Source organism: Leguminivora glycinivorella, chromosome 1 (genome assembly GCF_023078275.1).
Source record: "Leguminivora glycinivorella isolate SPB_JAAS2020 chromosome 1, LegGlyc_1.1, whole genome shotgun sequence".
Taxonomy (NCBI): domain Eukaryota; kingdom Metazoa; phylum Arthropoda; class Insecta; order Lepidoptera; family Tortricidae; genus Leguminivora; species Leguminivora glycinivorella.
The window spans coordinates 13085033-13098429 of NC_062971.1; the positions used below are offsets into that span (position 1 = coordinate 13085033).

At 39.1% G+C, this 13397-nt stretch overlaps 1 protein-coding gene across 1 annotated transcript in view; it reads right to left on the reverse strand.

Annotated features, from left to right (window-relative positions):
- Window positions 1-8294: 8294 nt before the first annotated feature.
- The window catches only part of LOC125228289 (protein unc-79 homolog), a 47401-nt gene continuing 42298 nt past the window's right edge, over window positions 8295-13397 (reverse strand). The window contains 9 exon segments of the mRNA XM_048132792.1: window positions 8295-8998; window positions 9226-9348; window positions 9443-9667; window positions 10101-10260; window positions 10649-10833; window positions 11790-11959; window positions 12268-12496; window positions 12778-12990; window positions 13236-13363. Of these exon segments, the coding sequence (XP_047988749.1) occupies window positions 8834-8998; window positions 9226-9348; window positions 9443-9667; window positions 10101-10260; window positions 10649-10833; window positions 11790-11959; window positions 12268-12496; window positions 12778-12990; window positions 13236-13363 (1598 nt within the window). The 3' untranslated portion in view covers window positions 8295-8833.

Genomic DNA, 13397 nt, shown 5'->3' on the forward strand with positions numbered 1-13397 from the left:
TCGTTATATTTACACATAGTTTCTTGTATTGATCACAGTCTAGTTAGTTTTTGTTTTCATTTATTAGGTTGGGCCAAATCCAGGCAAAAGGCATAAATATTCGCATTATAAGGTAGGTAAGTAATAAATTCCAATCTCGAGACTCTCGGTATTATATTAAGTATACGATAATAAAGTACTTAAAGTAGCCTTTCTGCATGCACAAGTAAAGTTCACACTCTAAAGAATATTGTGGAAACAAACGGCCGGGTGTCACCATACACGATATTTTGAAAACTTTATAGACGTTGCGGCGTCAAAAAGTCTTAGTTTATTTACAATAGGAGGTAGTTTTCCTAGGCTACATTGCAAACTTTATGTGGTTAATTTGTAAATACCACAAAAACCACAGTTGATGTATCGATCGCCCCGTTACGTGTGAAATTGATTGAATTGGGTATTGTGTTTAAGTGACATTATTCAGAAACCAGTTTTAGCAAGGGTTAGGTGTTTGCAAAAAACTAGGTCTGTCTCATTAGGCACTCTGAGAATGCAGCTTAATCGGTAAGTAGTTTGTATCTACCTACATGAATTCACACTGACAATTTTAATCGATTTATTATCGTAATCTAACTTAAACTTAAAATGAAGCAAAATAGGTAGATATAATATACTTAGAAGCGGCATAAGTGACGAAAGCATTATTTACAGAGTGATTGGATTCAAACATTCTGTGCCTTCATTCGACATTTGTAACTACCTTTATGAATCTCAGAAGAAATCATCATCCATTGTCCACAAGCGTAGGCTTCAACTTAACACGACAATGCATCTTCAGCGAAAAATTAATCATCCTTTCGTTAGCAAAAGTTCAAGGCTGATTGTATTACACGACTAACCAAAACTCTATTATATCTATTGGCCCTAGAGAATTGTAACAATACGATGGCCCAAACTGGACGACAATAGATCAATACGGAGTTATAAGCCTTATTAACTTATGATGTATGGTGATGCAAGGGCACGGTCAATTTGTAGTAAATGTCAGGTCCATAAACAAGATAGATTACTTATCGAAAATAAAACTACAAATTTGATGTTCCTAGATCCACCATAATTTCATTCCCTATGGTTTCACTTACTTTTCTATCCGATCCGGGATTCGGACAGATATCCCATATTACAGGCGCCATCTTGGAGCTACATCCGATATCAGCTACGTACAGGATTCCCATATAGCTATACAGCTACGTACATTAGTGTAGTAGGTACCGCGCTACGCGTACGCTCCTACAACCCCTCTGGTGTTGTGGGTGTCCATAAGTATAAAAAAAAATTGTTTGTATATTTTCCGATTGTAACCCAATACCTGTGTGCAAGTATGCACCGGCACTGGATTTGAAGCACCCCATTTCGGTGGGATCCCCACGGGGACAGATTTTCGACCGCATTATTTCGTAGGTATTTCTAAATATATTTGCATGAAAACGACGAAGGCAGTAAAGACGCCGTTCGGCTTTTCCCACAAATTTTAGACTGAAGAAATCGAGCGCTCGAAATTCAAAAATCACCCTCGCACTTTTTTACACCTCCATATGCGCACGAGCTGCAATACCTGGTGTTGCGCATCGCAAATAGTTCATACAAAAACCGGCCAAGAGCGTGTCGGGCCACGCTCAGTGTAGGGTTCCGTAGTTTTCCGTATTTTTCTCAAAAACTACTGAACCTATCAAGTTCAAAACAATTTTCCTAGAAAGTCCTTATAAAGTTCTACTTTTGTGATTTTTTTCATATTTTTTAAACATATGGTTCAAAAGTTAGAGGGGGGGGACGCACTTTTTTTTCCTTTAGGAGCGATTATTTCCAAAAATATTAATATTATCAAAAAATGATCTTAGTAAACCCTTATTTATTTTTAAATACCTATCCAACAATATATCACACGTTGGGGTTGGAATGAAAAAAAATATCAGCCCCCACTTTACATGTAGGGGAGGTACCCTAATAAAACATTTTTTTAAATTTTTTATTTTTGCACTTTGTTGGCGTGATTGATTTACATATTGGTACCAAATTTCAGCTTTCTAGTGCTAACGGTTACTGAGATTATCCGCGGACGGACGGACGGACGGACGGACGGACGGACGGACAGACAGACATAGCGAAACTATAAGGGTTCCTAGTTGACTACGGAACCCTAAAAATTGCCCAACGCGCACAAAAGCCTTAATGAACGCAATTCGGGCGATGGCGACCAAATGGCTGTATTAGCAGGCCTATTGTTTGGTCACACCCAATTTCACTGGCGACGTGGGCGGTAATGGCGTGTAATAAGGTGATAAATAACTTAACTTAGGTTATAGGACAGCAATTGACCTGTTACCCACTTAGTGACTTTGCCCTTTGATCAGTGTTAGTCACTTATGGTAACCGTAACCGTAACCTATGATGTTAGTTGCAATTTGTCAAGCCAAGGTTCTTAAAATACTTATATGTATTACTTATATTGTGGAAGAAAGCTACGCAATTATAACATTGATAATTGTTTTTTTACAATTCAGACCAAATTGTAAAAAATACTGTAAATGTCGATACAATATGGGTGCGGGTACCTACGCTAAAGATAAGTGACTATTTCCCGTCATTATATTAACCGGTTTATCAATTTGCGACGCGGTTTATATGCAAAATGTGGGTGACCTTCCAAATTAGTATGATCTTATCTTTACTTCCTCTCCTACTTTTAGTATTATACATTCGCCATAAAAACATATGATAACATGTAGGCGGGGTTCTGACCAAAACAGTTAGCTTACTATACTTACAATTGATTAGTCACTCTATAATTATAGAATGTCAAACTTTATTATGAGTGAGGAGCTTTTAAAAAATTGAAAATCGTTTAGAAACTTTAGCGATCGAAGCGCCACCACTCTGAAACACTAAAGTACCTATAAGTACACTAGGTACACTACGGAGAGTAAACTATTGAGATTTTGGCTAGACACCTCAATCTTCCACTATAACCCCATGCATAGCAACTCTGTAGGCGGCGGCAACTTCTCATTATATTACATAACCAAAATCATTGAAGATTGTCTCTTATAAAAGTCTCTCAATAGACACAAACCGATTGGACCTTACATCATTGTGATTAGGTTGCCCGCTGATTTAAGAATGGCAAACGATGCTTGTAAGCCTGTAGATTATTTATTGCCTTTTGTTTGAATGGTTGTTGAGGTTCCCACGGTGTTTTGTTTTGGGGTTTACGGTCAATGGAATTGAACTATTGAAGTGATAGATTTGGTGTTGGAAGAAAAAAGGTACCTAATCGAGCTACATAATTATACTTAACACGTTCACTGCGGAGCCGCATTTTGTGAACTCGCTCTCAGTGAGAGTCCTGTATTGAACTTTCTCTCTGTGCGGTACAAGTCAATCACAGCCTGTAAGAAGGGTTTCATATTATACCTAAAATAGCTTTACCAGATACACATATATATTTTTTTAACCGTCGCCTCATATCTCAAGAAGGACGGTTATCAAGTCGTCTGTATGTTTTTTTTTTTATTTTTTATGTTTGTTCCTCGATATCTCCGTCGTTCCTGGACCGATTTTGAAATTTTTTTTTTGATTGAATGTATATACATACAGATTGGTCCCATTTTTCTCAGAACCCAGTTCTGATGATGGGATCCTGGAGAAATCGAGGGAACTCCTCAAATCTGAAAGGCATACATATGGTGATTTTTGTGTTAATAAAGGAACAGCATGCATTTAGGTACGGAACAGTGACATTTGGTGCAGTGGAACTGCTGATGATGGCCAGAACGGAACTCTTCAAATCTGAACGGCACGCTTATAGTGACTTGGGTATTTTTATACGAACAGCATGCACTTTCGTACAGAACAGTGACATTTGGTGCAGTGGAATTTCTGATGATGGTCAGAACCGAACTCCTCAAATCTGAACGGCACGCTTATAGTGACTTTGGTATTTTTATAAGAACAGCATGCACTTTCGTCCAGAACAGTGACATTTGGTGCAGTGGAACTGCTGATGATGGCCAGAACCAAACTCCTCAAATCTGAACGGCACGCTTATAGTGACTTTGCCATTTTTATAAGAACAGCATGCACTTTCGTCCAGAACAGTGACATTTGGTGCAGTGGAATTTCTGATGATGGTCAGAACCGAACTCCTCAAATCTGAACGGCACGCTTATAGTGACTTTGGTATTTTTATAAGAACATCATGCACTTTCGTTCAGAACAGTGACATTTGGTGCAGTGGAACTGCTGATGATGGCCAGAACCAAACTCCTCAAATCTGAACGGCACGCTTATAGTGACTTTGCCATTTTTATAAGAACAGCATGCACTTTCATCCAGAACAGTGACATTTGGTGCAGTGGAATTTCTGATGATGGTCAGAACCGAACTCCTCAAATCTGAACGGCATACTTATAGTGACTTTGGTATTTTTATAAGAACAGCATGCACTTTCGTCCAGAACAGTGATATTTGGTGCAGTGGAACTGCTGATGATGGCCAGAACCAAACTCCTCAAACCTGAACGGCACACTCATAGTGACTTTGGTATTTTTGTAAGAAAAGCATGCATTTAAGTTCAGAACAGTGACATTTATTTAGTTATGTTTGTTAAGCATATGTTTTGAAGTCAAAGTTTGTCAAGCTTCGATTTCTTATAATATAATCGGATTCATGAGGAATTGAGGAAACTCCTCAAACCTTAACGTTATACGTATATTCATTTGTGTTTCCATCTAATAATTAAAGCATTAAAAGCAGTTTTAAAAAATACTTACACATTTCTACATAATCCAACATTCGCAAGTAGCTTTCACCAGAACCCGAAAGGCGACGGTTTTTTTTTCTTAAAAATTATTTATTACAATGTTTAGTCTAATAACTAATCTACACTATACTGTCTTCGCCGAAGTTGATGACTGTTCGTTTAGATTTTAGAGACGAATTAATTAACAGGTCAAACTTGACTTGTACCGCACAGCCAGAACGGGCACAGGTAAAAATGTCGATGATTTAGTAGTGACGAGGAAAATAAACGAAGTAATATATCGATCTAATTCTTACTTTCTTTACCTTTCATGTAACTTGATTTTTATATACAACAAAAACTTTGAACTTTGCACTTAATATTATAAAAAAAAAGATTTTTAGAATTTTTAGTAAATATTGTGCAGCAAGCAATTTAAACTTTTTACAATATATTTTTACGTTTAATAATGTTTAGCAAAATTGTAAGCGTTTTGCGTATAAAAGCGTTATATTGTGTTTAACGAATTTCATTTAAAACAATCGAAACACATTTTTTCAAATCGGTCAAATACTTTTTGAGGTTGATACGTGGATCAATATATAGTTCCTTCTGGTCCCGTGCATGTTGATTTATAGAATAACCTCTCATTTGTTTCTTTTTCTAAATAATGTATTCCAGTTACCGACAGAAAATTTCGTTACGAAATCTGTTGTGTGAATGAAAATTCATTGAAAAGATATGATCTGTCAAATGCCCCTCATTAGGCGTTATCAAGATTAGCTCACGAAGTTACTTCCTGTCATTCAGTTAGATTACTCAGTTCCAATCCCAATATCGCTACGAGAGGTAACTAGGTACCAAAGCTCCGTCGACTGTAAGTACGGCAACTGTAACGTTAGTTTGCAGTGAGTCTGTACCTATCGGCGCTTAGATTCGGTTGCTTGAGCATCTCGTCCAACACTTCACATTTGGCTATCCTCCTACCCTTTTTGGTGTTACGTCACATATGAGATATGTGAAGATATATTATTTTTAAAGAAAGCAGCAATTCGATTGCATTTTTATTATTTTAATAAAATATTTTAAATAAGGTAAACTCGCCTCATTCGGTGACACGACTAATATTTTCACGGATTGTTGCAAAAACGAGGAATCTAACTGTAGACACATCGAATCTAAAATAATTTATTAATTTATTTAAAAATAAATAATTTCGCCTATAATTAAGTGAAATTAAACTAACATGACCCATTTTCTTGACTAAGTACTTTTCCTCTCGCTAAACTATTTCCATGTGACCCTTTACCTATAGGTCTTGCATAGTACATATTGCGTCGCCCTAGTGAGTGTAGGTGTGGGACATATACGAATTGCTTGCCTATTTTGCAGTGGACAGTTACCAAATACTATGAAGATAGCGTCCCACGTAAGTTCACAATTTCACCAGGTTGTTACGTTGGCGTCGATTGTATTTTCCCTACCATCAATTTCGCATATAGCGAAATACACCGTATACTACCAGATAAAGTACCTACAGATCTTAGATAAAGTAAGTTATGTGCCATTAATTACCTACACAGTATTATGTAGTAGGTGGGCAGGTAGTGTGTAGGTACGTCATGTGTATGTCTGTCCGGTAGTACCTAGTTAAAGAAGTGTACAGTCACCAAAATAAACTTTTAAATCAAATTTCTCTCCGCTACTCTAGTGATAATCTTGAAACTTTTCAATAAGACGTTGTTCATGCGTGTGTTGAAAAAATGTATAGAGACCAATTCTTACTATTCACTTTTTAAGTACATATAAGGTACCTACTGGCGCCAAAGATGGCCCGGATTTTAAGCTACCCTACTCACTTTCAAAATTTTATACTTTTGTAAGTGTGCAAGGTGTGAATGAACTGAATGAGCTTAAATTCGTCACTACTTTGAAAAAATCTCGTATCTCACGCTGCTCCTCAAAGTTAAAACGCAGTAAGTCTATATGCATTCCATACATACTTACTACAATTTTCTTTTCATTGACAGACGATGATACAAGTTTTTTTAAAAGTAGTGATGAATTTAATGATGTGTCCATGTTTGTTAGTAGGTAGTTACCGTAAACAAAACTGCAGATTTATATTACAAATTAGGAAAATAAAATATAAAAGCAACGATGGGTCATCTTAGGAACCGATACCTTAGTGAGGTTTCATATTATCCGATCCAATATCGGATGTCGGTAGGATTTCAAAGGCAAAAATCAAAGATGGCGGCTTAAATGTATGGAATAATGTGAAAACGCACTAAAGCTCGTATGCGACGTGCCTACCTATATAAGATTGGTAGGTATTTTGCGTGACTGAATACTTATTTAGGTACCTAAGTACAAATGCATTCTAATAACCATTATTTCGGCTCCCAGCCAAGGTGCCAAGAACATCAGCATAATGACACAATCGATCACCCATGAGGCAACCATCGATTCGTCGATTCACATCGAATCGACAGACAATGCGGGTCATAGTGCGAGCAATTAATCCAGCGGACTGATGTGGGCAGAATCAATTAAAAACAATTAACACGCGAGTTATGATATGCTGTTAGGTAATTTTGTGACCGCGATTGTATTGTCTCACCCTACATTTTAGTGTGTAGGTACTTTAATGGCGTTTGCAACTGTCAATAGTTGTTGGCTGGTGGCTCCAGAATTTTTTCCTCATCAAAAAAACCTCATATAGTTATGTTCTATGAGATTTGTATTAAAGGACTCATCCATCAAACCCAATAACATTTAAACAATACACAATTACCAGAGAAAGCTATGCTGGCGCCATCTGGAATATATTTAACCGACCAACCCTATTATACTGTTATAGACCATACTAGGTACATTGTGGTCAGTAAAGTAAGAACTTTTTGAGTCTTATTTTTTTGGCTGAAGTGTGTAGAAATAATATTTTCTGCCTACGGGGTGGGTAAGCGACACCTTGGTTTAGTACAGCTCTTCGAAAGTTAATGCTTCTTGGCCAGGGGGCAGAAAAAACCTTTCAACCTTTAGGTACCTCCTAGTGTTGTGGAGGGTAGCCTTGTCTATTTGGCCCATCTTTGATCTTGAATGCAAATGAGAAATTAAGCCACCCATATTTAGACGGAGTTATCGTGATACAATCTGAAATAATGTAATTATCCGTCAATAGCCGCAGCGGACAATAGCGGTCAGTTCGAGTGGGTTTTGTTTTGCTCGGATTTCGCACTTCATTATATTACACTTTCAATAGTATTGTTCGTCGTGTACATCGTGTAATGATGAGCATTTTTAATTTGATTGCTATTGATAGTTGTTTTGAAATAATATCGGTTACAATATTTCAGTGCAATTCCCACATTTAAAATAAATTATTTATTTTATGGTGTGTAAATTCAAGATTCAATATGCTAAAGCCGTCCGTGTCTGGACAAAACGTAAGCAATCGACAGTTCTTCAGCTTTGTGAAGGCAATAAAGGCTTGAAAAGAAAAATGTTCTGTATTAAAACGATTTTATTTTTAATCTAACATTCATGCTTATTTCTTAAACAAATAACGAGTTTTGACTACTTATATCTATTTTGACACAGATTTGGCTAAGATTCTCTTAATTTTATAACAGTCAACAAAATCACAGTAAATTATGGACTAGTTACTAGATAATTTATAACAACTAGTAGGTATAGGTAGTAAAACGTCCCCGCATACCCCGCACCACCAACATAGTTTTCGATGATGACTATCAAATAAACATAAACAAACACTCTCCTTCTCGTGTGGGGATGAAGTTGGCCAGGTAAGTTGAACGTATGTAGAGTACGTAGGAGGGCTTAGATCAGTTAAGGACGATAGAAGGCCTAGATTATTTATCTGTTTTCACCTTCGCATACACATGTATATGAAGTAGAAGGCTTGCGCAAACGCGCGGCTGCAGAAGAATCGTTGGGGACGCCACACGATAGGTGTATACGGGGCGGGCTTCTGTCGCGCACCATTTCAGGTCGGAGCGAGGTAGGCCACGAGCTGGTCACGAGTGAGACAGTTTATATGAAGTAGAAGGCGTGCGGCTGCAGCTCGAGCTGCGCCATCTTGGCGAGCAGGCGCAGCAGGCGGCGCTGCGGGCGCGCGGGGGCGGGCTTCTGCGCGCGCACCACTTCTGGACGTAGAGCGCGGCACGCTGCCACGCGCTCGGCTACGTGTGGAGGCATCTAAAAAGGAAATAAAGAACACTAGTAAGTTTCTTTAATATTAGTTATGTTTGAACCTTTATAAAAATTAATACTCAAACATGAGTAAAACCTGCTGAAATAAGTCACAAAAGTTCAATAAAGAAACATTAGATCTTAAATTCAACGAGACTTAAACGTGTTTGCACTGTAATTTTTGTGCGGCCATTTTTACGATTTGGAAGTTTTACGAATAAATAGGTACTTACGCTGAAAAGTGGCGAGTGTAGGATAGGCGTCCAGAGAGGCAGAAGTTTATTGAGTACGGTCGAATTACATTCCAATAAAGATTCCAGCAGGCTTAGAAAATGGAGGTTCACCGTTTCCGCCAGCTGCAATGAAAATAACTTTAGGTGAAAACCGAACTCGAAAAACAAATATTAAATATATCGACTTCAAATCATGTCATGTATATCATGTACGTACGATTTTAGACTGCACGGTGACCTGCAGTATACTTGGCACAAGTTTGCACCAGAAGTCCAGCAATATGCATACAGTGGTGTGGTTCGCTTCGCTGCTAGGGGTGCTGGCGCCCGCCAGTTCTTCCAGATACAGGGTCCACAGGTGGCAGAGGATGAAGGCGTGGAACAGCGCGTTCATGCGTTGAGGCCCCGGTTTAGTTTGCTCCACGTATGAGGACATTATTGTCTGAAAATAGAACAGAGAGATAATATGATGATACAAGAGGACAGAGATAGATGAACTTGTATGTCATACCCTAATTGCAAGGGTTAGTGCGTTTTCACATTATCCGATCCGATATCGGATGTCGGACCGATATCCCATACATTACAGGCGCCATCTTGGATTTTTTCTATTGAAATCCTTCCGACATCCGATGTCGGATCGGATAATGTGAAAACGGGCTTAGTCCTCTCGTTTTAATAAAAAATGAGCACTGCGAACATCTAAGGAACTTACTACTTACTCGTATCCCAAACGCTCCAAAACTCAAAACAGTCTACGTAACGTTTCTGGCCCTAAGGATAAGGACCAAAAGATAAAGCCATCCTATATACTTGTTTGATTGTATGTGGTCTTTGTCACCGCACCAGCCAGGACACTAGCGGTGATGACTCACCTGGATGTGGTCGGTGATGTGGCAGTTGGCGTCCTGCGGCACTGGCTGCTGCAGCGGCTGCGGCTCGGAGCCGGCGCCGCCGCACGCGTTGCACAGCGCTCCCATCACCAGCCAGGACACTAGCCGGACGCGGGCGATACACTCGCCAACTTCCCGCGATCTGTTACGAAAATAAGGGAAGTTCTGTGTTTTGTTTACGAGCAGTAGAACGTAGTATGGTAGAAATTCACTGAACTAATAAGATAAACTGAAATGGATTAGACATATCTGCGATTACATCAAGAAGGTGGCCAAGTTATCAAATATGTAGAACGACTTACATACGTTCTTCATGGACAGTTGACAGAATACAACCACTAGAACAGAGTGTAAATCTTTCCATCAAATTACTGTGTAAACAGTTTTGGGGGACGTTGTGTTTATTTTTATGTTCATGTAAGATGCTTATTCAATAAACAATTCAAATTCAATTCAATCATACGGAAAGCTTTCGCCCGGCAATGGGATAGGGATAGCAAAATGGGCAGTTTAAATAACAAGGTTTTTACCCGGGTAAGGCTGTGGTGGTGAGCCAAGGCAACACATGGCGGCCCTGTGCGCAGGCCTTGCCGCCTCGTTCCGCTGCCAGCTCTAAGGCAACGTACTGAGCGATACCGCCCTTCACGATCGCTCCTAGCGTGTCTTCGTTGAGGCAAATTAGGTTGCGGTTCACTATTGACTTGGAGACGGAGCCCTGGTGATGAAAAACATACACTTTAACAGCATAAGGGTGATGAATGTATGGAAATAAATAAGTCATCAAAAATTATAGAAATGATGAAAAACAAGTCTTCAAAGTATATATAGTATAAAGTCAGTTCAGCCTTACCTGTCCAATATAGTAAACAAACGAAACGTCAAATATGGTCAAAGACAATTACTAGGGATTGGAAGTGTCGATAAAATGATGTATTAACGATAATTTGGCTGCTGACGTCATCAGAGGATTTTCAATTCTATGTTAAAACCAAAATTTTACTATTTTTCGTCACATTTGCAATAATCCTGTCAAAAAGGCTTGTCTCACTTTCGCTTTCTTCAGAAACATGATAAAATCGGATCATGGCTCTCGGAGTCATCGGTAAACATAAGTACATAAAACATAAATACGAAACTGAATACAGAAGGAAGGCTCCTTCTACCTAAAGAAGTCGGTTAAAAATCTGATAAATTATTGTAGTTAATATCAACGCATTTTTTCCAAGCTATACAAACTCTGACGTTCGATCGTTCAAATAACGATAAGTTGTCATCCCAACATTGCGACTCATAGACAATCTAGACTTCGTAATGTCAGGAGTTTTTTATGTCATCCGTTCGTAATTACAATTATTGATGAAAATCGTTCTAGAAATGATATTATTCAGTGGTTTTTTGATTGATTTCAATACTTTGTGAGTTTATTTAAGTGTATAATAACATTTAAAAAAATGGTTAATGTGTAATTCCAGAGAAAATTGAGATAATGTTTTCCAGCAGTGTTTGTTTACATGATTGGACAAGTAAGCCTGAACTGAGTGTATAAATATATATGTTGACGATAAGTTAATCATATTGAGCGGGTTTGCCACGCCTCGGGACCGCTTGATGTGAGTCGCCTGTATACCGGTATTCTGATCTTGTTGAGCAGCAGGTATTTATGGTATGTACCTTTATCTTGTTAAGCAGGTGCGGGTCCTGTAGCAGGTCGATCATGTCGGGCAGATGGGGCCGCATGCAGTCCACGGCGCCGGAGCCGAGGTCCCGCGCCTCGGGACCGCTCGGCGTGAGCAAGTCGCCTGTGTTCAGCGCTGGCGGGAGGACGAGGGTGCAGTTGTGACCTGGTGCGAAAAATTTAAAGAAATCAGTAGAAAATATAACGCAGCAGTATGTCATTGTATTAATTAACGAATCATTTAAAGTACACATATTTAAGACATGTGAACATTACATTTTATTTAATTACTCTACCTGGTAACACAAACTGGATCAGTATAAACAGGTTCTGATACAAGATATTAGTTTTCATACCATCACAAGCACACGACATATCAGCAACTGGTAGTGGTCGTGATTAAACACAGACGGCGCTCGACTCGAGTTGATGGACAGTTTTGGATAAAGTAGCGAATGATCTTGAAATACTAACCTTGCAGCACAAACTGTATTAGTATGAACAGGTTCTCATCCGGGATAGTTGTCTTCGTTCGCAGCGCTTGCACAAGTTCGAACACAAGCACGCGACACACGAGCAACTTGTCTCGGTCGCGACTGAACACGCGGACACAGACGGCGCTTAGCTCGGAAATTATGGACAGCTTGACCACGTAGTTCTGAATAGAGTAGCTGATGATCTTGGAAATTGGTTCGAGAATGCTCTGTGGAAGAATGGTTCAAATTAGGTGTTGTTTCTACCACCGAAAATCACTTTCCGGCGTTATATTTTTTTGCCATAGTAAATATTAATTTCTTGAAAATATTGTTATAGGTTACGAAATTGGTGAAGCCAAAAGATTTCTAAAAGTGGAGATCATCATATGTAATATTCACTGTTTTTGTCTGTGTGTGGACTTCCTCCATCCCACAATAAATTTAAAGATTTACTCTCAAGCTACAAACTCAAACTCTAAGGGCAGCACTAGGTACTCGGTGACTGTACCTTGTTCTGATTAGCCCCGGGTATCCTCAGCACTGCAGCAGCGGCTCGCAACAGCGGCCCAGGTTCATCTAAGGCCGGCAGTTGTAACACTATGGAGCGGAAGAGAGCTTCTAACTGCCCAAGTAGGGCGCAACAGGCGGTGGTCGGGCCTAGCACTTCTGGTGCCAGGCATGAAAGGTACAGGCAGATGCTTGATGCAATTACTGATATTTGCTGGAAAAAAAAATGTTTGTTTAGAAATCGCAAAAATCTTTCCTTTATTAATAATCTGACAAATGAGCACACTTTCTGGTCAAAAAATCGAAGAGTTCACAAAGTGTCCGATGTAGGACCGAATAAATAGTTCGTGAATCATGATGGCAATATAAATAGAATAATTCCACATGCCTTTTAACATTCTAGCAATGTAATTTTTTATCAATTAACTAATTATAAAACTAGTGTAGGATTTCACTTACATCGATAGGCAGAGTCTTCTTGGAGTTTAGATGCTCGACCACGAGTTGCAGCGGCCCGCACGGGTACAGCTCGTTGAAGTCGACGAACGCCTGCGCGATGCTCTTGAAGAACATCAGCCGTTGTTTCTCTATTGGGTGGAGAAATTAAAACGGAAAGGAATT